Genomic DNA, 27,896 nt, shown 5'->3' with positions numbered 1-27,896 from the left:
GTCGACAAGACGCACAAAAACTCCGAGGTCTACGGAAAGATCTGGAAACAAAGCCACGCATCGCCATGACGTCATCAATGCGTCTGACGTGTTACGGCGTGATGACGTATAGGCAGCAACAAGCATTCTCCGAGGCCCAGGTAGTGTGAGTACAAACGGGCCTGGAGGGGGGGACAAGGACCCTAAAGCACGGGGCACGGGACGGACAGTGTGAGTGCGCCCTAAGGCAATGAGATGGCAGCATTCCTCCTTACAACACCTTTAATTTGACCACTATTGATCAGTATTTATGAATCAAAAGTCATTTACCTGTGTGTCCATTCTGAGCAGCAGCAAACAAGGCAGAGGTTAGGTTGTGGTTGTGGTAGAGGTGGTCGTCTTGGTCAAGATGATTGGGCTTCTCCTCCATGGCAGTGGTAGAGGCGTTGTTGGTGGACGTGGAGGTGTTTGTAGTAGTGTCGTTGGTGGTGGTGGTGGTCGGGTCTGGTTGGTTAAGCAGCATTGACAATAAAGTGACATTTCCCTGGGAAGCAGCTTGGGGGAGCAGGGGGCGCCCGCCGTCCAGGGCAGCAGGCCCTCCGCCGCTTAGAGAGGAGACTACGGAGGGACACCAGCCTGCAGGGGGAAGGAGGAGCAGGAGCGGCACAGGTTAAACTAGGAGGAGGAGGAGGAGGAGGAGGAGGAGGAGGAGGAAGTGGAAGCTTCTAGAAGTGCTGAGGGTGGGAGAGCGAGGGTGTGAGAAGGTGGACGGGTTGGAAGGGAAGGAGAGCACACGTCAGTTCCACACATACAGTCTCTTTTGTCCGTAGCAGCAGCAGCAGGCGGGAGGTTGTGTGGTTTAAATTTAAATTGTAGTGAGTACGAGCTCATGTTGTGCAGCCAAACATGGTTCAAACCCCCATGTGTGCATTTCAAATTCTAGTGGAGACACCAACGTTTGAAGAATACCAGATGTGTGAGGCTGAATTTTGAGGATATCTTAGACTTAAGAACATAAGACATAATATATATAAGCATATAATATTATAGAGTTAGAAGATTCAATATTTAAGAAGAAACACAAGAGAAAAGTCTCAGAACAGCTAGCTAACAGGCAAAGATAGAGCTTTTATTTTGAAGGGCAGCAGATTAGCTACTTAGCTCCTAAGCTATGAGCTACATCCCCATGTGTCTTCATATGAACGGACATGTAAGTGATTGGTGTGGGCTAACGTCACGGTTCAAATGCAGTTTGAATGGTAAAAATCAGTTCAGCCACTTTGGAAAAATCAATGTCTGCAGAAAGAAACATACACTGAGCATTTGACGTTGCGGAGAACGTAAAACATGTTGAAATGTCTCCTTCATTAGTCATATCAAGAGGTAAGGTACAGTACGTTCCATCGTATGGATGACTAAACATGACTTAAGTCTCCATAAAAGCTTAAATAAATGTATAAATAAATACAGGAATAAATAAATACATGAATATATAAAAATGCATGCATGAATAAATGGGACCTTCTACATCATTAACATATGGACACTAAAATAAATAAATGTAGGTGAACAAAAATGTCAAAATAAATGTAAAGCATTAATTAATTAATTTATTGTTTCATTTATTTATACATTTCTTCATGCATTTATTTATGTATTTATTAAATTCAGCATATATTTAATAATTTATTTATATATTTTTGCATTTATTTATTAATTTATCTCAGTGTTTATTCCTTGATTTATTGATTACTTTATTTAAAAAGGGACAACGCACATTAATTAACAAGAGCAACAAAGTCACACGTGTAAATGTGTCTGATTTATCCACGCAGGTTAAATTTCATCTGCTGTCCCTGTCGGGTCGATGACATTTAAGAAAACATTAAAAAGCATACAGGAGAATGCAGCAACACAAAAACATGGACCCACAACAAATAAAACAACACAAGTGTTAGTGAAAACAACACATACACATGGAAGCAAGTGATAAAGCAGCTATAAAATAAACATGTGTAACGTATAACACATTTAAACACACGAGCCTTCAAACAGACAAAAGCACCATGCACAGACAAATAACATATACTTTTTTATGAATGCATTTATTTTTTTCCTGTATTTATTTATTGATGAGACAAATGCTGCGTTCCAGTGCCGTGGGAGGTCGGAACATTCGGACCTCCAACTGGGAAAAGTGCACTGGAACACAACTCGCAAACACGGGGGAGCTCAACCGACCCAGACCTCACCAAGATAAGCCGGAGAACAACGGCGGCGCCCGTGGAGACACAATTTGTGAGCGATAAAACGTCAAAGAACAGGCTGTAAACGTTACTTCCCTGCATGCAGTGTTATATTAGATACTGACATTTTAAGTTGTTTTGAATATTCTGGCGTGAAAATATGAGTCATAATCTCTTAGCATGTAGTGTTGATAGTGGTGGAAGTGGTGGTGGATGTCGGGTCTGGTTGGTTAAGCAGCATTGACAGGCTACATTAGTTTGCGGACTCTTATAATTTACTATTACAGTATATTTTTAAGTGTCACAGCAAAACTGAAGGCCCTTTGTAATATTGTACCAAGTTCCATTTCATACCATACGCAGAGCTTTTACATATACGGTCTAGTGTCAACCAATGTGATCCACTGCTGGACAATATGTTTATTAACGTATCTGATTGCGGTCGTCCATGTTTTCGGTTTACGTTCGACTTAAATGGTCTGGAACGCTTCGAAGTCGGAGCAGGTAAACTCCATGTAGGAGAAGTCCCATGTCACAGTGCTTAGCATGCAGCATTAAGTCATCTTTAGTCAAACTGCTGAAGCTAGCTCAACTCGAAACACCAGCTAGCTAACCTAACTAGCTTAAGTTGCTAGCTCAATTTGAAACACCGGCTAGCTAAGCTAACTAGCTAAAGTTGCCCTTTCAGCAGGGACCTAACCAAACCAAACATCCAAAAATGTGTGAACTGCTCTGCTACTAAAACGCAGGTGCAGTCATGGAGGTAAATCAAATATTAAACCTCTAAAAAAAAGAAGAATAAAAAGGCACCTGGTTGGTTTCTGTTGCTGTAGCCTGAAGCTATTCTTGGCTAAATCCCACGTGGTGGTTTTGCTTTTATGTTGTGAACGCATCAGTCGGATTACGGGAGGATTACGGAGAGAAGCGGGTAGACGGTTAAAGTGACATACTGAGGTTTTGTACTGCAACACTGTGGTTAAAGCTCTACTTCTTTATTTACTCAACCGGGGAGATTATCTGGCTTTAAAAGAGAAACAGCATAGGTGTAAAAAAAAGGGTCAAAAATATAAAATATCACCACGAAACTTCCCCAGTTAATTACCTGCATTGAGACGATAATTTGTTGCATTGCAAGTTTCCTGAAATGTTATATTTAAATAATGCAAATTTGCATTAATTTGCAGAACAAGGAGTTTAGAGTCAAAGGTTTTTACAGAGGGGGATTTTGGATCTTTCTTTGTATCACTCCATAAATCAGAAAACCCTGTCAACAGGCATTAAAAATTATCATTTTCACCATGTTCTTATGGATAAAATGTTGCATAAATCAGGCTTTCCTTGTTGGAAACATAGCTATAGTCTCTTAAACCAACATCATGTGACACCCGCTGCTGCAACCGGGACAAAAAAGTCTGTCACCGCATCAGATTAACAGCTAGCGCATGGATAGCATTCATCTTTCAGAACAATCGCACACCCACGATATTCACACACACAAAGACACGTTACGTAGAAGGATGCTGATGCAGTCATACAGCGTTATTTGTTAAACAGACAAAGTGACGAGGTAAAGAACAGGAAAGTTATATTACACCAAACGACTTTTGCTAACAATGCTAACTCGACACGCTAAAAAGGCGAAGGACGCTACGTCGTTTTAAAAGGCTGCATCTGACCTGTGGACATTAAACAATGAGTTTGGGAAAAAAAGGCAGAATAAGAAAGAGAAGAGAGTCAAAACAGTGCAGCGGAGATTCTCAAGGACTTCAATAACGGCAGTGGTTGCACACACACACACACACACACACACACACACACACACACATACACACACACCACACACACACAAAAGTGCAAAAGCCGCAAACACGTCTGGCTGTCGACAGGTGAGATCACGTTTGGATCTGCTGCTTTGAAATCGTGATAAATGAGTTTGGGAAGTGGCAGAATTTCTCTAAAACTGCATCATAATTTATCGGATTTGGACGTTGGAGGTGCTGCGGTCGGGAGGGTTTGTTTAAAACCGCCCGAGGTGATAGTGAACGGCGTTACTACGACGGCGGGGTTCGTACACTTTTTCACCCATGACGTTCAACGACTTTTCCGTGACTTCTTCACAACCTTTAACTAAACTTCCACGACCAAACTAAATGACTTCTCTCAGCTGCGACACTGAAGTTTACTCTTTAGTGACGGTTTCACTACATTCATGTGCCGTTTGTTGAGACTTCTGCCAGTAAGAGCGTGCTCACATTGTCCTTTTGGCCGCGGCCAAAACCGGTTTTTCAGCTAAAGTCTAGTACCTTTAAGGAGTGTGAGCGCACCCGCTCCGCGCTCAACTGGGGCCAGCTGGCCCTCCACGGCCCGCTTGAAATAGGTGGGCTTTAGCGGAGCCGTTTGCACATGTACGAGCACGAGCGTGCGCACGTGTACGAGCACGAGCACGAGCCCTACGGCAGTAGCGTTATGTGCGCCTGTTCGGACATGTAAATAGAAGGACGGACCATGCGCGGACATTTAACAACAACAACAATGGCGGTGAAAGGTTCACGTTGGTGTGATGCGGAGGTGGAGTGTTTACTGCAGATTTGGTCGGATGAAAATATTCAAAAACAGTCGACAAGACGCACAAAAACTCTGAGGTCTATGGAAAGATTTGTAAACAAAGCCACACACGCGATCAATGCGTGTGACGTGTTACGGCTTGAAGGCGTATGGACAGCAAGAAGTATTGGCCGAGGCCCAGGCAGTGTGAGTACAAACGGGGCTGGGGCGCGGGGGGGAGAGGGAGCGGGGACAAGTACCCTAAAGTCCGGGTCGTGGTCCGGGAGGACAGTGTGATCACGCCCTAAGAGTCTCTTAAAATCTATATGGAGCTACCCCGAATGTGCGGACAAAAGCGATGTTTCCATCCGCTTGTCGATCGAAATATCTGAAGTCCAAGCTAAAAAGGTGTGCTCATAAAGCCGGTGAAAGTGCGTTTTCCATCTGGCGGCTTTAAAAGTGCGTATAAACCTGTGCGTAATGACGCCATGTGCTGTTTTGCGATCAAATTGGTGTATCGAAATAGATTTCAGACACTTTTAAAAAGGGCTTTCCATTCATTTTTTGCACTGAATTCGCAAAACATTCAAGCAAACAGGGTGAAATGAAAGGCAAAAATAGGTCACGCCTTCTACCTACAAATGATTAAAAGTGCCGTAGGTGTAGTGCTGCCATAGGAACCGGAACGGTGAGAAAAACAGAATAGTTGCAGTTGAATAATCCGGTTGACATCTTTTTTGAGCTATTCAAGATCGAACCATTGTTAAAGTGTATGTTATTCAAGAAAGACGATGAAAAACAAATGGTTTATTTATCATCTTCGGTTTAACTTTCAGCTAATAGCGACATATCAAGCTCTTATCAGACGGCGTGCGGATGGAAACATAGCTATAGGCACACTTTCTCTCACCGGAGGACAATCTGGCCACCTGCCTATCACCAACATAGGTGGTGATAGGCAGGTGGTTTATCCAATCAGCAACCATTTGTTCTGCCCCTTCCCAGAAGATCTCCAACTGAGAGTTCCCAGATGGATGTGCGGAGTCAGGATAGTATCTCTACGCTTTGGGGACTCTGGATGTCTTTGTGGCGTCAAACTCAGACTGTTGCGCTGAAGTAGCATCTCACACGACTGCGGCGGCTACAAACCAATTTGCCTTTGATTAATATGCATACTACTGTCCATAATATATGCTTGCTTAAGATCGTATATATATATCAGATGCAACTTTAGAGATATTGCCACTTCATTTCCAAAACTTTACAAAAAACAATATTTTCCATAACTTTTCCAGGGGAAAACGACTTTCCCGGGTGTTTCATGACTGTAGGAACCTTGTAACACATTTAAAGATGCCCAAAAACTATGAAAAATAACACCAAAGTTGTGACAAAGTGGAAAACTAAACATCACAAGTAAATATAAATGCTTATATCGAAATGACACAGAGAGGGGACGAGTTAATGGAAGCTGAAACAGGAAGGGTGCAGGAAGTAGAGGAGTGGCATGCTAATGGAGGATGGAAAAGGGAAGGGGAGGAGGAGAGAGCAGCCTCTGGCATCAGCTTCAGAAAGGACAGGGGGGGGGGGTTACTGGTGGGAAGACCTACAAACCAAATCCGAATACAAGAGAGAGAGAGAGAGGGGGGGGGGGGGGGGGTAGAAACATCTGCTTTGCCTCAACTCCCCCTGACATGCTGCTCCTACTGTGGGGCGGCTAACCTCTAAGTCTCTGAGCAACAGTCAGGCGCATGTTAGCGACATGTTGTCAGTGTCGGCTGATACTGATACCGACGGGGGCTAACGTGACAACGGGGGAGATGAAAGGCGCCCAGAGGGAGGACATATTAAAGGGCGTAAAGGGAGGAGAGATGAGTAGAGAGAGAGAGTGCAGTGAGGTAATTTAGGGACAGAGTCAGTGACACCAGCTGGATCGACCTGTCAGCTATTCTGCGTTGCATTCCTGTGGTTAGACTAGTTTCCCTGTGACCTGAACGCTATGCTACGCTATGCTACGCTATGCTACGCTATGCTATGCTAGGCGAACGCAGTGAAAAGACAAGTTGAAGAAAAGAGGCAGTGGGGAGAACTGGAGGGAGACGGGAGCATGGAGAAGCCCCTTTACCTGATGCTGTTGCCAGGGGGCTGCCTGCTGAGGCTCGGGGGCTACGGGAGGATGAAGCACTAATGGAGGAGGATGTGGAGGGGGGGTTTATGGAAGAGGGGCTACTGACAGTGGTGGCAGGGCTGATGACGGGGGGGCACTCTGCACATGCTGCTGCCGGCTGGCGCTGAGGGCCCCGGCCGGGCCCCGGGGAGCGGGAGAGGGGGCAGGCACCCACCTGAGAGGCCGTCAGGGCTGGGACCAGGTCCAGGGCGGGTTTGGGCGGCAGCTGGGGCGTGGCCGGTTTGAGCCCGGCCCCGGGGGAGCGGCTGCTGTCTCCCACCCCCTTGATGGGTGGATGAGGAGGGGAGGGGGTCTGGGAAAGCCCTGGCTTTTTGGGAGGGATAGGGGGAGGGTTTCCCCGGTCGATCCTGGCCACCGTTGGCGACTTGAGGCCGATGGGATGGCTCAGGCGGCCGGAAAAAGGGCCTCCCTCTGAGGCGGAGTGGGGCAGGCCTGGACGCAAGGGCCCACCGCCTCCCGCTGGAGGGCTGGTGAAGCGCGAAAGGACCTGCGTGACGGTGTGGCGTGCTTGCTGCTTGGCTGCAAAGTTGTCGCGGTTGGTGGGGGAGAGGTCCCGGGCCGGAGGACTCTGGGACGACGTGCCATTTTGGTCCTGTTCCTGGAACTTGTAGCGGGCTGCCTGGACACGGGGGCTGACTCCGCTGGGTAAGCCGTGGGGGGCTTGGCCCTCTGAGCCGTTCTCTGTCTGTGTCAGTCCTCCTGAGCTGCTGTGGACGATCCCCCGACCACTCGTCTTTGGAAGACTCAGGCCCACGTAGTTGGCAGGGGTTGGTTTGACGGGTATAGTGAGGGGGTTCTTCTTGGGACCCTCCACCTCAGTGGGGGGCAGGTCCGTTTGGCAAGACGCTGTTCGAGAGCTGATGGGCTCTGTGGCTACGGAAACAGACGTCAGAGCTTTAGGTTTGGGTGGTGTGGTGGTGGCAGCAGCAGGTTCTGCTCCAGCAGCAGCAGCAGCAGCAGGCAGGGCGTTAGCGGCAGCATCCTTCCCAACGCCATGTTCAGTCCTGAGCTGCTCCACCTGCTGCCGCAGACTCTGGCTCTCAACCTCCTCGCGGCCCAGCCTGGCACGCAGCTGTTCCCGTTCTGTGTCAAACTCCGACAGCTGCTTCTCCATCTTGGCCTCCATCTGTTGGCTACGCTGCCGCTCGGTGCTCAGCTCCTCCTGCAGCCGGCCAGAGGTGCGACCCTCCTCGTCCAGGCGAGCCTGGAGCTCGTCAAAGCGCTGCGACTCCTCGACCACCCGCGTGGCGAGCTGCTTGCACTCGCGCACCAACATCATGACGATGTGCTTGTTCTTCTCACGCTCGTCCTTCAGCTGCGCCGTCAGCTTGCGGTGATCCTGCTCCAGACTCTGAAGCTGCAGCTTCTCCATCTCCAACTGGGAAGACAAATACACACAACGTCAGAAGACAGTAGCACAGATCAATGCAACATACACCCAAAACAGGTACCAAGAGATTATAATGCTTGGTAGATCTACTTTAGAGACAACCTTTATCTAGTGCTGAAGTGACGAGTCGATCATTTGATTAATCAACCATAGGTCAACAATTTTCAAAACCAATGTATTCAAACAATTTAGTCTTTCAAACTTGCTGTTTCCAGCTTATTTAACATCAGAATTTTCTGCTTTATATTGTTACAAGTTCAATCATCTGATACTTTATAAACTCAACAACAAAGTCATTGATAATAAATCACTGTTACAGCCCTATCATCGGCATTACACACGAGTGGATACGAGCGAGAGCATGAATAAGTTGTCAGTTGGCTTCAGCTGCAGAATTACCAAACGAATGTGACGCACATGTGACACACTGACATCACACTGACATCATCCGCTCATATCTCTTTCCTCCCCTTTTTAACACAGACCATCTGCAATCAATCAGAGCAGCAGCCCCGTGTGCAGACCGCACATACTGTACATGCTCGGTGAGCCTCACATGTATGTCTCACACACACACACACACACACAATACCTCCCACTGACATATTTCTCATACATCATGCCACCTGTGACATACTGCCAACCTCCGCGCATCACGTGCATCCTGTAAATATCATGCATCGCCTGAATAACACAGAAAACTTTGGATAAAACACAGCGTTTTGTACAGTCTGTAATTGAGTATTAGACAGAAAATGCAACCGTGGTAATTCAAGAGATCGATCAAATGAGCCAGACGAAATAGATGGATAAGCAGATATTAACACAAAAAGACACTATTGGGGGTGAGGTCTAATTTCTGTATTCAGAGAAAGACACAGCGTCCCCGCGTACGGTTGAATTTCGATGACTTGTCAAAGCTCCGGCCTCTATATCTGGAGCAGTGCTGCTATTGTTAGCTCGGAGCCGGCTTCACAGAGGGTAACGAGGCTTAACCGGGGCTCTCCACCCAATTTCCAAGCCCCCATCGCTCTAACGAGCCTCAAACAAAAGAGTCACCACTCCTGAAAAAACAGACCCTCCTCCCTTCCCCGGTGTCCTTCTCCACCTCCCCCCCCCAGGGAGTTCATATCACCCCCGGCTGATGCTGAGGAGGAGCGAGGGGGAGCGCCAGTCGTTACTCAAAGGGAAGGTGCTACGACTAGCTGCTAATTGGGTGAGGATTACATCTGTTGTAAGTTGGCCTAATGCCTCGGGAGAACACATTTAGAAGAAGTATAACAAACTGATGACGCTATGACTCAAATGCACTGATGGAAAAGCTTCTGAAAAAGCTCTTCATCTCTAAAAAGGGCTGCTTGTTGGATGGTCGAACAACTTCAGCTTCAAAACACGCCATAAACTCGATCTTTTAAAGCAGAACCTCATTATTAAAGAGGTGGAAACAGAGTTCGGCAAGAGTTGGATACAGCAGAGATAAAACAAAAGCATGAGGGCACGTTTGGATGTCTTTTCAGACAGTAGAGCCAAAAGGTCAGAGACTGAGGAAACTCTATTTCTTTATATTACTTTATTAAAATAAGCAACGTTTTAAACCCTTGCACGCCAATCCTATTATCTCCTTGCTGTGCTAACCTCAGTGAATGTGAATGTTGCTGTGTAACGTTTCAGAGCAGAACTTGTGCCCATGAACTTTTTATTCCGCGTCACAAACATCAATCTAAACACTGTGTCTTCTGATTGCAGCTGCATGACGGTTAGGTACGAATGCGCGAACCATTAGAGCCGATTTAAATCAGGTAAGTGCATGAAAACTGCCACACGTACAGTTACGCAGTGAGAGCAGCCAAGTAGAACAAGTCTTCTCAAAACAGGAGCTAGCAGCTACAATAACTTCCTCTTAGGTCGCACTCACACTGTCCATCCGTCCCGTGCCCAAACAGGTTTTACGGGTAAAGCCTAGTTCGTTCGACCAGTGTGAGTGCAACCGCTCCGCGCCTAGCTGCGGCCCGCTTGCCGGCCACGGACCGTTTGGGGGAGTTGGGCTTTTGTTAAGCACGTCTTCACATGTACGAGCACGAGCGTGCGCACGTGTATAAGCACGAGGCCTACGGCGGCTCTGAGGTCATTTCCTGTGCGCCTGTTGGGACATAGAAAAAAGAAGGAGGGACCATGCGCGGACATTTGAAACAATGGCGGTGAAAGGTTCACGTTGGTGTGATGCGGAGGTGGAGTGTTTACTGCAGATTTGGTCGATGAAAAGATTCAAAAACAGTCGACAAGACGCACAAAAACTCTGAGGTCTACGGAAAGATTTGTAAACAGAGCCACGCATCGCCATGACGTCATCAATGCGTGTGACGTGTTACGGCGTGATGACGTATAGGCAGCAAGAAGCATTCTCCGAGGCCCAGGTAGTGTGAGTACAAACGGGCCTGGAGGGGGGGACAAGGACCCTAAAGCACGGGGCACGGGACGGACGCACAGTGGGAGTGCGCCCTCAGGTGTAACTGCAGACGGAGGGATGTTTCTCCTTGTTTGAATCAAGCAAACTTAAAAGCTTTGGACCTTTTTTTTGGTCCAGATCTCAGTCCATCAGCACAACGCCGTCCAGCGGATTTTTACAACTACTACACTTGCAGCATTAACTGTTAACTTGTCACAACGCTAGGAGGTATTTACAGAATGAGCTCTTTTACTGAAGGGCCCTGCAGACATGACCCTGTTCGTGTTTCAGAGTTCGAATCCTACTTTGCATTCAGACCGACCTCCAGCGAGACTATTGTCTTTGTTTGGTATGATTTAATTCAGCGTATTTGAAGTGTTTGACCTTCTTTACTGAGTGTGTCGTCCATGAGGCACAGGCTCATTCTGCCACTGTCTACAGCATGGGTGTGAAACTGATCGGGTAAAGCTCCGCTGTGGCTGCAGGTTTCCATCCCAACCAATCAAAAACACACCTGGTCCAACAAATCAACTGTGTGAAGACAGTTCAGGTGATTGAATGAGTCGAGTCAGGAGTGTTCTTGCTTGGTTGGAATGAAAACCTGCAGCCACAGCGACTCTTTACTGGATCACTTTGACACCCCTGGTCTACAGAATTAAATAATAACAACGTTAAACTCATTATTGGTGGAGATGCACTGGAGGCACCTCAGGTAACACCGGTGCTTCCTCCCCACTGCTTAATGAAACATTTAAAAAAGGCTTAGAAGTAGAATCTTTCCCCTTTAAACAGGGTTCGTACACCTTCTCCATGGTCAAATTCAAGCACTTTCAAGGTCTATTTTCAAGCTTTTCCAGCGACTCACAGCTGTGGTGAACTACATATTTCACATTTTCATTTCAGGCTCTCCAACTTCTTTTATTTCTACGTTTTAAACCATGAAAACAAGAATTCACAGATTTCAAGCAACCCTACAAACCCCACTTAAAGGTCTTTTTTTACTCCTGAAAAGCTGCAGCAGCGAGGCGTCGGCTAAAGCATGGCTACAAAATAAAGCCAGTTATTCAGCTCCTGTGGAGAATCGGGGATGAGAGGAGGAGGAAGAAGGGGAAGGCGGAGGAGGCCTGAGGACTATTTTAAGAAAAAAGGAATTTCATTGTGACCTTGCTTCCGAATTCAGCCTCACAACACTTCTGCAGCATGTTTACCCACAAAAAAACCCAATCACAGTTAATCTTCGTCACTGTTGTGAGCGTTGCTTTGGTGGTGGTGGGTGTGTGTGTGTGTGGGGGGGGGGCTTCCTCCAACTTCATGACTGATTCATGGAGGAGAAGAGCGGCTGGGTGGGGGTGTCTTCATTATGCCCACGAACCCATTCACAGTGTGTTACGTATAACCGCCTGCCTGTCTGTCTGTCTCCAGCTTGCCTAAGACCTCATGGATAATTCAACAGCTTACTCACAGGAGAACGGCAAGAGTGGAAACGGATGGAGGGGGGGATAAAGATAGCACGGACAACCCGGGTGCAACTCACTCTACCCAGCAACCAGAAGATCCCTCTGAGTACACGAGGCATGTGTCTTTTTAGCTGTGTTGATGTTGTGTAGGTTACAAATAAATACCCTTTATCCCTCGTGGACTGGTTCGTACCGTGCCGCTGACAAGTTAGGTACAGCTGTGCAATCAGGGGTTACGTGGTGATTCATTCTGGAGCCAAAGAGGGTAAACTGTTGTTTTGTGGTGGCTGGCTCTCCTCTACGCACCATTTTCAGGGTCAAATGAAGCAAAACCTCTTAAGGTCAAAGTCATCTCGCATAGCTCCGTTTCTGATTGACAGTGACAGTGATTATAGAGGAGGAGTGGAACTGAAACAGCAGATTTTCCGTGGAAATACGGGCCAAAGAACTGAGATGGGAGCTTTGAATAACCCTGACCAGTGAGACTGTACATGTATAGTAGTAGTAGTAAGAACAGAAGATGAAGTCAAGGTGTAAAAGGTTTCTTTAAGCAGTTTTTAGCCACCACGAGAGCTCCGCATCACACCAACGTGAACCTTTCACCGCCATTGTTTGAAATGTCCGCGCATGGTCCCTCCTTCTTTTTTCTATGTCCCAACAGACGCACAGGAAATGACCTCAGAACCGCCGTAGGCCTCGTGCTCGTACACGTGCAAACAGGCTTTACTAAAGCCCACCTCTCCCAAACAGGCCGTGGACGGCAAGTGTGCCGCTCCTAGGCGCGGTACGGTTGCACTCACACTGGTCAAACGAACCAGACTTTACCTGTGAAACCTGTTTGGGCACGGTACAGAGGCACAGTGTGAGTGCGCCTTGAGAACTACTGAGCATGCAACTGGAAAAACGAGCCTTGCATTGTTCTGCTGATTAAATGTGATCCCCCATTTCTTCAGTGCATCACGACTTTCCTCTCTCCTTTGAGTCTCCGTTCACTGTAGAGGTAGTTTTTGCTAGTGTTCTTTAAGAATTCAAGGCGACATTGTGAGATATACAAATGGTCATTTAGCTTTAAATCGCCCAGTCCGTGGTCATAAAAACATTTCACCATCGGTGCCCAGCACAAGTGAAAGAGCAGTGATATGTGGTCACAAAACTCGCTGATGTAAAAACAAGTACATTGATATTTAACCGCAGCCTCAGAATCTATTTGACCAGCTTTCCTGTCACAACACACCACTTCCTACCTCTCCCTTCCTTCCATCCTCATCTGTGTGCTTAAAGGTCCCGTTTAAACTACATCATCTCTGTTATTATTACAGGGTTCAGGGACAGGACACACACACACACACACACACACACACACACACACACACAGGCAGTATCTTATTTATTCATTCTGCCAGCGTATCATCCAAACACTTTCACACATACACATCCCTCAGCACAGAGAGGGAGAGAGAGGAAGATGGGACAGGGCTGAGCAGACATCTGGCTGCCCAGTTCATCAGGGCCACAAAATCCTAAAAAGACCTGGGACACACACACACACACACACACACACACACACACACACACACACACACACACACACCCACAATATAGAAAATAGAAATGACACACCAGAAAATAGGAATTAAGTTCACACACACAAACACAAACACACACAGCTTTAGTCCAACCCTCTGAATTCAAATATACAACGCAAACATACAGTTTTTCTTCCTTTGGAGATTTGAGTCGTGTGTAAATAAACACAATCTGTGGTTGGACGGACGAAATCTCTCTCTCTCTCTTCTCACACATGCTGATGTAAACACTTCTCTTATTTACCTTCATTCAAATCGGACTCACAGCAGTTAAACAACAAGGTCACACACGTGAGGTGGCTTTTTGTACCCAAGTCGGGGCGTTGGCTCATCTGTTGAACGGATTCTCCTTGAAGCAGCGTTCATTTCCTCAAGCACCACCGGCAGTTAAAATGTTGGTAACGCTTTATGGGACAATTCGGCGCTTTTGAAGTGAATTACTTATCCACAGCCAGTGTGTTACCTATAGTAGATGGTGGTCGGTATATCCCGGCGTGTGAAGCTGCAGACAGGAGTCCAGACGCAGAAGCTAAGCAATGTACTGCTGTGCATCTAAAAGGTATTGTACACACCTAAAACAATGAATTTAACTTTAAATATATGCTCTGCTGCGTGCTGCACAGTTATGCTTCTGCATAGGAATACATTGAGACAATGTAGTGCTGAAGGAAAAGGCCGTCTGTGAAATATTCAAAATATAGCGTACACTTGAACTGATATTGTATTTTTTTAAGATGACTAAAGTAACATTTTGCTGCAGCTTCTGTGTCAGTACTCCTGTGGCGCGCTAACTGTGGATAATCGTTGGATCATACAACCACACTTTAATAAAGCTGAACTATGCCTTTCAAAAGGTACGCGTAGTCACGATTGACTAGTTGCTTATTAGCATGCATGAAAGTACCGTATTGGCTCCTTATTAGTCATTATAACGCACTTATTAACGCCTTTTTCTGCTTACCATCACATACAATATGTAAGAGACTCCACTGAGTGGTTAGAGCAGTCGCTCCATGTAGAGAGGCTGAAGGTCCACGAGGGAGCGGTTGTGGGTTCGATTCCGACCTGCAGCCTTTTGCTGTCTCCCCTCTCTCTCTCTTACCCCATTTTCTGTCTGTCCTATATAATAAATGCTTGGAAACTGCCAAAAAATAAACTTAAAAAAAAGGGACTCCAGCCAAACTGCACAAACATAAAGATTATTGGTCCAACTATTGTAATTTAATTGTATCTGCCCATGCAGTGTGTTTGTAAGCAGCACCGCCCCCTACACTAACAATGATTTAGTGCAAATTCACTTTGTGTGAATCATTTTGTTCTCAACTCAAACAACATCCAGTAAACAGTAACCCTCCGCCTCCTGCTCCTCTTCCTCCTCCTCCTCTCCCCGGGTTTCTTACCCTCTTCTGGCGGCTCTCGGCGGCGGCGAGCTGCGCCGACATGCGTTCCTGCATCTTCCTGCAGTGGGCCATGACGGCCTCCAGGACGGAGATGGGGCTGGAGCCCAGGGGCCGCCGCTCTTTGTCTCCTCCGGGGACCCCGCGCTCAAAGTCCCTCTGAAGTGCCAGGAAAGGGTCGGTCAGGCTGTAGTGGCCGTACCGCTCTTGGAGAAACACCTCCTTCCTCTGAGCCTGGGGACAAAAGAGGAGGGGGGAAAAATGTTATTTAATTGGTTTAATGCAGAGATCACAAACACTGATTTGGACTCATTTGGTTCATAAGCCTGTGAATGTTCTCATGTGTCCAGGTCGTCGTTAAAAAGGTGCTACTACTCTACGTTAAGTCCAGGCAGCATCAGCACCCTGCCCCCTGCCTCATCCTCATCCCCTGGCCTTTAACTCCCTCCCCGCCCTTGTTGCGGTTCAGGAGGAAGTTCGGTCCATTGGGCGACGCTGTGGACCTTAAACCCCCCCGCCATTTGCTAACCCCTATCCTCTGTGAGCTCGCCCACCTGACTCCACAACAACTCAGAGCTGCAGCAGGGTTCGGGTTACACCGACAGATGGAGGTAGGAGGTGGAGTCCTCTGAGCTGTTCAGAGGTGAGAGGGTGAGAGCAGGCGGCTCGTTGCTATGATCACAGGGAAAGGTTGAACTGGGTGTCACAGCCGAACCAGGTATCACACCAGGCCGCAACTAACAGCCTGCCAACTGCTACAACACACCACCTTTTGTGGATAATTCAACTACACAAGCCTCGACACACTGCAGACCGCCGCCACGGCTGAAACCATCCTTCAGCGGCACAGCTGCAGCCTCCACTGTTTATCATTCATCTTCAAGCTTTGACTTGCAGGAGAATGTAAACAGAACGGCGTTAAGCAGATGAAACCGAACCCCAAGATGGAGGGTTTTCCAAACAGCACTTGAACACAGCGTAACGGCTACACGGCTTCAAAGCAAGAACCGAGAAAACAGCGAGCAAAAGATCTAAACGCTACTTTGGTTGTGCATTCATATGTCTTTAAGGTGTTATGTTTGCACTATATGTATATTTACGCATTCACAGCTGCATTTTTAAGTTATTCTCCTTCAACTCTGCCTTTCTTTCACCTTTCAGTTGCATCAAATATCGGCAAAATGCAGAACTAGGAATGCCGAGTGTGAGTATACGTTATGTTAATTGCAAATATGATGATAATAAAGCTGCATTGAAGTGAGTTATGTTCCCCAAACCTGCGCCTACAATTGGTGGAACTGGTGAGATCCCCCCTGAGCAACAACTGCACGTTCTCCAAATCCAGAATAATCAATAACGCTTACAGTTAAATTACAGCAGCACTATTACGACATTAATCTCAATCATAGTTTTTTGCTTCCTACATTTAAAGCATTTTCTGCGTAACGTTCAGAAAACCCTTGTTATAAGCGACAGTCAGCGTCCTGTCGCTCGCAAACTCGACAGCCACGAGCGAGTACCTTCCAAAACAGCGAGGCTGAACATAATTGAGGGGCATCGTGTTGGTGTAAGGCTGTAAACTGGATAACAATCATATTTACAACGACGCTAAGTCGCTGTTTGCAAATCAGCCAGCGCCACAGAACAACAGACAGCGTGCCCCGCAGTAGAGCCACAGCCAGCTTAGCTAACATTAGCAAGCAGCTAGGCGTAACTTAGCTACGCTGCACGGACGGGGCATTGTTTGCTTCGTAACGTTAGCTACGTTATGGTGATTTGGTCGTCTGGATGAATTAGCTGACGTTTTTCCACTCACGACAGTATTTTGGGGGTCATCCCTGTGCTCCACGGACGTATAAGCCTCTAGCTTTGCGGATTTAATTCAGCATTTTGTTACGGCTAGTGGGTTAGGGTTAGGGTCAGGGTTAAGGGGTGGGGTTATGGTCTCCATAAGCCTATTTGCCGGGGAATTTGGCACTGATTGTGGATAAAATGACAGACCAGGGAACATCTGACCTTTTTTACTAGATAGAAGTCAGTGGTAACGTGTTAAAAGACATAAAATACAACCCATACCCTGGCCAGGTTCAGAGAAAGGTGCTGGTCCCTGAACAGAAGAGAAATGGAGATAAAGTCGCTGTAAAACTCCAGCGTTGAACGAAACCGCTGCTCCGAGCAGAAGCTGTTGGTAACCGCTCAGTAGCATTAGCCCTGTCAGAGTCGCTCTTAATCACTCCGACCACAACAAGGCGACCACTCGCGGTAATCCAACGGTCAAATTATACCCGAGCAAAAAGCCACTTGGCTGCAGCAGCTGCACAGACACCAGAGCCCTCGGACCATAAGAGGTGGTGTGAGAGAGACGACCAAACATCCAGGAACTAATTCACACAAATGGATATAAGACATAAAAACCATCAGAGCTGCAGGTTATTTGATCTTCAAGCAGCTTTTCTCTCCCATGATGTTGAACAAACTGTATCTAACTGTATTCTTCATCTATTGAGCAGCAGAAGTAACGTGAAGGAGGAATAATTTAATAAACTGGAAACATGGAGGCGAGAAAAGACAAGAGCCCAGAAGTGTGTGTGTGTGTGTGTGTGTGTGTGAGAGAGACCGAAGAACACACACACAGCAGAGACAAAGAGGATGAACGAAACGAACGACAGGAAGGTGTTTTGCCAAGAGATGGAGTACAATACACACACACACGCACATGCACACGCACACACACACACACACACACACACACACACACACACACACACACACACACACACAGCGAAGAGCATGAAGATTGATGGTGAAGCCCGAGAACACTGAGGCAGCTCTCGATGCTGATGGTTCCCTGCGAGCAGGCCAATATAAACACAGACGCTAGGTGTGTGTGTGTGTGTGTGTGTGTGTGTGTGTGTGTGTGTGTGTGTGTGTGTGTGTGTGTGAGAGATCTGTCTTTGTGAGAACCAACAGGGACATACATCCAAGATCAATGTTGTTTTAGAGCAGTAGAAGAAAGGAAAATTATCGCTATTGTTAGTTTGAAATTGGGCCGAATCGGGTAAGACGCGATATAAGAAACAGGCAACAATTTGTAAAGATAGGCGAGCATGAATCTCAACTGTGGAGTCTCACAGGGGTCAGTATTAGGCCTCTCTAAAGTCAAATTCAAGCACTTTTCAAGCACTTTCAAAGTCCGTGCTCAAGCTTTTATAGCACCTTACAGGCAAATTACATTGCTCTACCAATACAGATATTGTTGAGGTTTATTCCTTGCTGAGTTTTCGTGACGAAGGATAAGAAAGACGTTTAAAACGCTGCAGTATCGTCACCTTGGTTTGCTCTTTTATCTTTCCTTTAAAGTTTAAAGAACCTCTTCTTCCTTTCATACATTTCCGCTCCTTTATTCTCTCTCATTATTAAACACTTGCATTTTAATGATTGTTCTGCTTTTCCATGTCTTCAGAAACTCCCTTTTTCTACCACGTCTTTGTTTGTATTTCAAAATAAGAGCGGTCTGAAGCGGTTGTGCACATTTAATTGTTCAGTTTTGTAAAAAAAAAAAGAGTTAAATCTCAATTTTCAGAGACACCAAAACCAACTCTTGTCATTTTGTTAAGTAAAGCAAGGTCTCAAATTCTGACGCACATGCACGAGTAAACCTTCCCCCTTTGTTCAGCGTAACGTGTTCCACTTCCTGTTTGGAGCTCTGGAAAAGGTCTGTCAATAGCTTTCTGGTTGGGACGCTTTAGGGTCAAGGGTCGTCCTATTACAGCGTCCGGGTTAGAGCCAAATCCTCGGAGATCTCATCAGCTGTCTGACGCTAAGCTCCCTGAGGCTCCATTGATCCCATAGATCCATTGGTTGTCATTAGAGGAAAAGCCGACAGTACACAGGAGAGTTTGACCAGGAGAGGTTTGGTTGCATTGATGTTTTTGCGACTGCAGCTTCCAAAAGAAAACATTTCATTGGATTCGGTGTCTTTATATTGTTTGCAACCATTTTAGAAAGTCTTATTGACGTGTGTGAGGCTCAATTTACCACTCCTGTGGCTCGCAAGAAGGGAGCCAAGCTGACTACTGAGGAGGAAGAGGACTTTTCTGTGTGTGTGTGCGTGTGTGTGTGTGTGTGTGCACGTGTGTGTGTGTGTGCGTGTGTGTGTGTGTGTGTGTGTGCGTGTGTGTGTGTGTGTGTGTGTGTGTAGGAACTATAAAAACCTATTATATCAACCATTAATGACCTGATCATCCTAAATCCCCTTTTCCAATTATTAACTTTTTAATGGAGTATCCTCAGTTGTCATGGAGACGGCTACAAGTTTCCATGACAACTCTGGCTGGAAAAAGCCAGACAAATTGATCTTGGGTCAAGATTTTTCATCCATTTATTTATTTATTTACTTTTGGCAGGAATTTAAAAGCCCAGAATGTGATGGACTCAATTCAGTACATCAGCCATGGAGGTGAAGCTTTTGGCTCGGTTCGTCCGTTTGTTTGTTTGTTGCAGGATTGCAGGAAAACTACTTTCCCGATTTTTCATGAAAGCTGGCCGAAGCGTGTATCACGGTCCTTCCGCACCGGGCCAAAACAGGTTTTTCGGGTCAAGCCTAGTGCGTTTGACCAGTGTGAGTGCAACAGCTCCGCGCATAACTGCGGCCAGCTGGCCGTCCACAGCCCGTTTGGGAGAGGTGGGCTTTTGTAAAGCGCGTTTGCACATGTACGAGCACGAGCGTGCGCACGTGTACGGGCACGAGCACGAGGCCTACGGCGGTTCTGAGGTCATTTCCTGTGCGCCTGTTGGGACATAGAAAAAAGAAGGAGGGACCATGCGCGGACATTTCAAACAATAGCGGTGAAAGGTTCACGTTGGTGTGATGCGGAGGTGGAGTGTTTACTGCAGATTTGGTCGATGAAAAGATTCAAAAACAGTCGACAAGACGCACAAAAACTCTGAGGTCTATGGAAAGATCTGGAAACAAAGCCACGCATCGCCATGACGTCATCAATGCGTGTGACGTGTTACGGCGTGATGACGTATAGGCAGCAAGAAGCATTTGCCGAGGCCCAGGTAGTGTGAGTACAAACGGGCCTGGAGGGGGGGACAAGGACCCTAAAGCACGGGGCGTGGTTCGGAAGGACAGTGCGAGTGCGCCCTAAGGATAAACTGTTTCAGGGATAGCCGTTCTTCAAGGCAGGATAGCGCGGAATCAGTCCGATCCAAGCCAGCTCCAGGATACTTTACATTTCATATCTTTGGCTCAGTTCAGCAGAGAGGCAGGTAAGGTCAGATTTAAAAAAGCGAGATGTCCTTGTTTCAGTTCGCAGCCAACTGAGACCTCCAAACAGCTAATAAGGTTTCAATAAGATGTTTACCTACTGGTTCAGAGGAGGGGGGATTGTATAAACAAGAGGAGCAACGGTAATACTATAGTATTTACAAGTGCAGCAGTGGTGGGGGGCTCTGAGTGAGAGCTGAGTATTATTAGCATCAACCTTTACAGGCATGCTGCGTGCATGCTTTGGGTGAGAGGGTTCAGGGAACGCAGCCAGAGAAGAGAGAGTTGCAGAGGAACGGAGATGGATGAGTGCAAGAGGAGACGCAGAACAGCGGGAGACGAGAGGAGAGAGGTGGGGAAATGACAGGACGGGAAAGAGCGATAAAGTCCGATATAAAAGAGAGCGCGAGAGCACGGAGAAGGCCCTCAGCGGAAAGAAGCAGAGGGTCCTCCAAACTTTGCATGGCGGAGAAAAGAGCAGCATGTATTCAAGTGTCTCATTATGACTCCATTCATGAGCGTGTGAATATCAAGTCAGTGGTCGTCTGCCAAACTCGGGTCCAACAGAGGAGCTCTTTCTCTCATGCCCCGGAAAACACACACACAAGCAAACATTGAGATCGCAAGAGGAGGAGGAGGAGGAAGTGCTGGAGAGATGCTGCTGCGGTTCACAGCGCAACTTCAGAGGGTTGGAGCTGGAAATGTTTGGGGGGGGAAACACCTGAAAAAACACAAGCTGCTGATTAGGCGCTCTGGAGCAAGACAGCGACACTTCACCTAATTAAGAAATTAGATGAGAAAACGGAGCTTCCTCTTAATGTTTGGGTTTAAAAAAGCGTCCCTCGTTGCGTCCCGCAGGAAGCATAAAGACGGTCGTAATGGGATATGCACTCAGTCTGATAGGTGTCTCGTTCCAAACGGACACTCTTCATCAGTTCCCCGCTTCTCTGTGCCAGCAGACTGTTCGTCACTGCAGTCTTTCTAGTTTCTAAACATCACAAGCTCCAGATTTTTAACCCTTTCTCCCGCTAGGCCTCAGTATAAGCTCCCTCACACACCACCATGCACATTATGCTTACTTTTCAATTCAATTCAGTTCAATTTTATTTACAGTGCCAAATCATATCAAAAGTTATCTCAGGACCCTTTACAGAGTAGGTAAAGACCACACTCTATGACTTATTTATGATTCACAGAGACCCAACAATTCCCCCGTAGAGTACAGTAGCGTTGAAAACCTTCACTATAACAGACAGGAACGTCAGACAGACCCAGCTCTGTGGAGGACGCACATCTGTCTGCACCGGAGAGAGGAAGAGAAGGAGAGAGACAGAGAGAAAAGACAGACAGATGGCAAGAGAGACAGACAGACTTCCAGAGATGCAAGCACCAAAGAGTAACAGGAACTATAACAATACCTATACTATTGTGATAGCTGGCAACCCAGTCTGGAGCCTCCGCGCTCAATCAGCCTCTGCCCTTTGCGCCGACACTCGATGAAACTGAACTTTTTCAGATGACGATATCATACTGATTCATAAAAAATAAAAAAACATAATATAAGAAGAAGAAATACTTTATTACTCCCGACCAACTAACTGGTGTGGAGATCCAAGTATTTAACCTCTCACAAGGCCGATGATGTCACTGGGACCCTTTGTGCTCCAAGTGTCAAGGGACAGCGAACTGTCGTTCAGACTCAATAGAGCACTAACGAAGTCGAAGCCAACTTCCCACCAACGACTGCCACTCTAAAGACGGTCGTTGGCACTTGGAGCACAAACGGTTCCAGTGACATCATCGGTTAGTTGGACCCGTTCCAGCCTGGTCCTGGTCCTGGTCCAGTCCCAGCCTGGTCAGATGCCTACATGAACTGATGAGAGGGAAAACGTCTTCCTAGACAAACCACCAGTCCAGTTGCTTTTGACTGAAGTTGCTTTGAGGGTCCTTTATACTCTGCTCATTAAAATAAGCAAATCTCAAAAAACAAACAATGTAAACAGTTCAAATAACTCACAGAGTGTTTAGAAATATTTAGTTTATGCATCTACATTTAGAAATATTTAGATTAATATATTTTGTGTTTATTTAGTAAAGTTTGACGAGAAAAAAAGTCAAATTTTTGCAGTTTTATGACACAATTTAAATACTTTAATACATTATTATATTGAATGTCTTACATGACCTTTTAGCTGAGGTTGTACAGAATTTAGGAACATGAAGCTTTTGAGGATGCTCCAATAAATTACATCACAATAAGCAATGATACAGATTTAGACACTGGTGCACTGTTGTTACTTAAAGGGTTAAAAACACACACTTTGACACAGTCTGTATTTGGTTTAACAACCTATAAATGTGTTTTTACGTTACACATTCTGTGCGCAATCACGCACCAGTGGAGACCGCACCTGCACCGTATAGGAAGAGAATGACTGGAATAGAAAAAAGAGCCTCGGGGGGCACGATCCCAGCTGCTAAAGTGTTTTATCGTGCAAATAGATGTAAGTGGTGCTGTGTTTTGTTTTTTTTCCTGCCGCCCGTCTCTTTAATTTACACTTCCTGTCAGTGGCTGCTGTGCTGCCAGTAACGCCTGAACTGCAGAGGCTCGCGTCAATACATCGACCCTACCCTCCGCGGGCTCTCGTTTCAGTCACATGGGGGTCGGGTCAGTGTGGCGTGGCTGTCGACTGGATCCTGTTTAGTCCAACCTGCGCCTCGAAGCTGGAGCAGCTCTCGCAGGTGTTGCAATTGACGCGCCCTGTGACGGCGGCGCCTCGTTCAAGGACACTTTGGTGCTTTGATTCAGTTTGTTCAGTGTAATTTGCTGCGGGAGAGTTTGTTCTACTCGTTACTCCTGTGGTCTTTTCATTTGTTTTTCCATAATGTCACCGGGGGAATCAGTTACTGACACTACAGAGTGAACAGATCGACTCAGACACATTAAGAGCACGGGTGTTTTGCAAGAGAGGGATGTTACAATAGTGCAAATCATGCGCTCAAAGCCTGACAAGCCACTTTTCACGACTGGTAAAGTGTTTGTTTTGTCTATTGCCTTCGTGCTTTAAGACGTTCAAATTATACTTGATACCTCTTGGCACACAAAACAGGATTTTTTATCGCACTTTTGAGCGAACGTGACGCTCTTTTGTTCAAAATGTCACCGAGTTCCTGAGTTCATAAAAAGATTTGTTAGTTTCTTAAAGTCCCCAAAAAGAAAAAAGTGCTCAATATGCGTACGTTAACATTTAAATTACAACATTTAAATGAAGTGCTCCCTCCACTTTCCTGCTGGATTTACAGACTTTCACTTTGCGTTGAGCTTTCTTTGACATCCGTGCAAATCTGTGCCGTCGCGACCGCAACAACTTTCTTGGTACAAAAGTGAGAAATAACGTAAACGCCTCAGAGCGTCGACAGCTGCGCTTCTAAGGGCGCACTCACACTGTCCGTCCGTACCGTGCCCCGGGCTTTAGGGTCCTTGTCCCCCCCTCCAGGCCCGTTTGTACTCACCCAACCTGGGCCTCGGAGAATGCTTCTTGCTGCCTATACGTCATCACGCCGTAACACGTCACACGCATTGATGACGTCATGGCGATGCGTGGCTTTGTTTCCAGATCTTTCAGTAGACCTCTGAGTTTTTGTGCGTCTTGTCGACTGTTTTTGAATCTTTTCATCGACCAAATCTGCAGTAAACACTCCACCTCCGCATCACACCAACGTGAACCTTTCACCGCCATTGTTTTAAATGTCCGCGCATGGTCCCTCCTTCTTTTTTCTATGTCCCAACAGGCGCACAGGAAATGACCTCAGAACCGCCGTAGGCCTCGTGCTCGTACATGTGCAAACGTGCTTTACAAAAGCCCACCTCTCTCAGACGGGCAGTAGACGGCCAGCTTGCCGCAGCAAGGCGTGGAGCGGTTGCACTGACACTGGTCAAACGAACTAGACTTTACCCGTGAAACCTGTTTGGGCACGGTACAGAAGGACAGTGTGAGTGCGCCCTAACAGCGTCTCTGCGTGATAACTGACCCGATTCATGTTTCGCTCCTGGGGTTCTCTCTTCGTCGACTCCAATCTCAATTTTGTATTTCTAGGTCAGAGCGGAGACGAGCTGACGAACACTGGGTTGGCTGAGAGTATGTGTGTGTGTGTGTGTGTGTGTGTGAGGGGGGGGTGGGGGTGGGGGGGTGGATCTTTTTGGATCCATTTCTGGTCTCTGGAGATTTGGAAGCCTTCGAAACATTGGACGACTCTCTCAGACTGTGTGTGTGTGTGTGTTTGTGTGTCAACAGGGGGTGGATGGTCCCTCGGGATGGGCTGACCCTGGGGATAATGGCAGCAATCCCGAGGCCCATCTGTCATTCACACACATGCACACACACACCAATTAACTCGTCTTCACTTCAATGCGCTTCCTCCCAGTGACCTGCGACGCTGCAGCAGCAGATATTTAAACCAAATAAGCCGGGAACACAAACCAAAACTCAGACATCTGGGAGTGACAGGGAGGCGCCTACAGATCGTACGATAAAAACTGGAGCTAAAGGTCATCAGTGCTGGAGCCTTAAGCCCCATTTTAATACAAACAAGGTCACAGGACTCGTTTCCATTGTGTTCCTCGTTAAGCCCAGTTCAGACCAAAGATTTGTGTCGCTACAAGTTGAAACTTGCAACTTCTTGAACCATGCAGGTCTGCAACGCTCTTAAACCAGCCAGTTCAGACCAGTGAGACGAGAGGAGACGATGTATCATCTCCATAGCAACGCCTCTCTGTACTTCAGTACTTAACCCTCGACTTTTCAGGCTTTTCTTCGTAGCTGGATATAATTTGTAGCATTATAAAATATTAATGAGACATAATGAGATACTCGCTACGGCTGCTTTCCCAGTTGTGATGTGACTTGTTCTGTTGATAGTAAATATTAAACTAAGCATTCATTATTACGGTGGCGTGGTGGTTAGCATTGTCGCCTCACAGCGAGGTTTGAATCCCGACTGGGGCCCTTCTGTGTGGAGTTTGCATGTTGTCCCCGTGTCTGCGTGGGTTTTCTCCGGGTTCTCCGGTTTCCTCCCACAGTCCAAAGACGTGCAGGTGTTCGGTTCATTGATGACTCTAAATCACCCGTAGGTGTGAATGGTCGTCTGTCTCTGTTCGTCTCTATGTGTCCTGTGATAGACTGGCGTCCTGTCCAGGGTGGACCCCGCCTCACGCCTGATGTCAGCTGGGATCGGCTCCAGCCCCCCGCGACAGGGACAAGCGGTTGAAGATGTATGAATGAATGAATGAGGATTAATTATTAATACCATCCAATTTCTGATTTGTCCATTTATATGACAGACCTCCTGAGTAAAAAAAATATTTTATAATGCACATACGTAAAACTAATCCCGTCTGAATAGCTTTTGTGACAGCGGCACCAACAATACCACTTGGAAACGGGATATTTAATATGAAAAAAGTGTTATTTAACATGTGGTTCATGCATGAGAACGGTAGTTAATATGTACTTTGAGTCTTCACATTTAAAGACGCACACACATACACACACACACACACACACACACACACACACACACACACACACACACACACACACACACACACACACACACACACACACACACACACACACACACACACACACACACACACACACACACACACACACACACACACACACACACACACACACACACACACACACACACACACACACACGGCACATAAATCTCAGTCAGTATGCAGAGTGATGATGGTCGGTGGCTACTGTAACACAGAGTCAGACATCCATCCCTGCAGTGAGTGAGTGAGTGAGAGACAGATCGAGAGCATGTGACACCCGATGACCTGCCGTCACGTGGGATTTCACTTTGCTGGAGGGATCAATATGAGCGAACGGATGCGATTTGACAAAGAGACACAGATAACCAAGAGCGAGCTGCAGCGTGGAGGAGGGACGGGGCGGGGCGGGACGGAGGGGGAGAATAGATTAGAATGAGATAAAAGAAGAAGAAGAAGAGAGCTTCAGAGAAATTGAAAGGGGAGCACAGCCCGGGAGAGACGGTGTCAGAGAGTCAGAGAGGACGAGAAAGACAGGATGAAAGGGGAAAGATGAGAAAGAGCGAGAACAGACTGATTACGTACTGCCCCCCCCCTCCTCACGCGCAGCTTCGACCCCTCACAATTACGCAATGTGTTGATGGATCAAGGTGTCGCTGAGCTCGAACGCCATCATCTTTTTATCACCCGAAACCCGTCCAACAGAGAGATCGTGTTTCATTTCATCCGGTGGGAGAGACTCTGCGACTACTTCAGCTCCACTTAGTCTCATATTTTTATTCACGTGTTGAATCTTTTATCCCGATGTCGGTTATTTCATGACACGATACAACATGTTCTCTGGTTGCACAGCAGCTCAGACGCTGGTTTTGCTGGCCCCTACGGCCAGTTTTCAAAAGATAATCATCTCATCTCATCTTCAGCCTCTTATCCGGGGTCGGGTCTCGGGGGCAGCAGCTTTAGCAGGGGACCCCAAACTTCCCTTTCCCGGGCCACATTAACCAGCTCTAACTGGGGGATCCTGAGGCGTTCCCAGGCCAGTGTGGAGATCTAATCTCTCCACCTGGTCCTGGGTCTTCCCCGAGGCCTCCTCCCAGCTGGACGTGCCTGGAACACCTCCCTAGGGAGGCGCCCAGGGTTCATCCTTACCAGATGATCCTGAACCACCTCAACTGGCTCCTTTCAACACAAAGGAGCAGCGGCTCTACTCCGAGTTCCTCACGGATGCTGAACTTCTCCCCCTCTCTCTAAGGGAGACTCCAGACCCCCTCCTGAAAAAACTAATTTCGGCCGCTTGTACCCACAACCTCGTTCTTTGGGTCCTGACCCAGCTTTCATGACCACAGGTGAGGGTAGGAACCAAGATTGACTGGTAGATCGAGAGCTTTGCCTTCCGGCTCAGCTCTCTTTTCGTCCCAACGGTGCGGTAGAGCGGCTGCAACAGCGCCCCCGCTCCGGCCAAACTCATGCTCATGTTTATTATTATTGCAACAAACCAAAACATCCAGAATATTCTCCAGAATAACCTCACAGCTACTGCACTCAGAAAAAATGCTAAGAGGGCATATTGACCTGAACATTGTGTATTAGTAATACTGCTATAATGTATGAGTCCAATTTAACACTTCACATCAGCCTGCAATCTGCCCTAATTGAAAGACGATACATGACATATATTGAATGCATATATTGAATTATTGCCCAGTCCTACTGTCGGATAATGATAAATGATAAATAGAAGGGTCAGACCCATCTGCCAGAACAAATGAACCATGAGTTCGGCAGATTCGTCTGGTTTCCTGTGCAAAAAAACGATATTCTGCTTCTC

The 27,896-nt window shown here is 46.9% G+C and overlaps 1 protein-coding gene across 1 annotated transcript in view; it reads right to left on the bottom strand.

Moving 5' to 3' along the window:
- cttnbp2 (cortactin binding protein 2) overlaps positions 1–27,896 on the bottom strand; it is a 106,729-nt gene that overhangs the window by 40,451 nt on the left and 38,382 nt on the right. The window contains exons 3-5 of the mRNA XM_083915961.1: positions 15,237–15,467; positions 6,895–8,335; positions 310–615 (exon numbers count right to left, since the gene is read on the bottom strand). Of these exons, the coding sequence (XP_083772087.1) occupies positions 310–615; positions 6,895–8,335; positions 15,237–15,467 (1,978 nt within the window). The remainder of the gene's footprint in view (positions 1–309; positions 616–6,894; positions 8,336–15,236; positions 15,468–27,896) is intronic.

This window comes from Echiichthys vipera (genome assembly GCF_963691815.1).
Source record: "Echiichthys vipera genome assembly, chromosome: 7".
Classification (NCBI taxonomy): domain Eukaryota; kingdom Metazoa; phylum Chordata; class Actinopteri; order Perciformes; family Trachinidae; genus Echiichthys; species Echiichthys vipera.
This window is presented reverse-complemented; position numbering and strand designations above follow the sequence as displayed.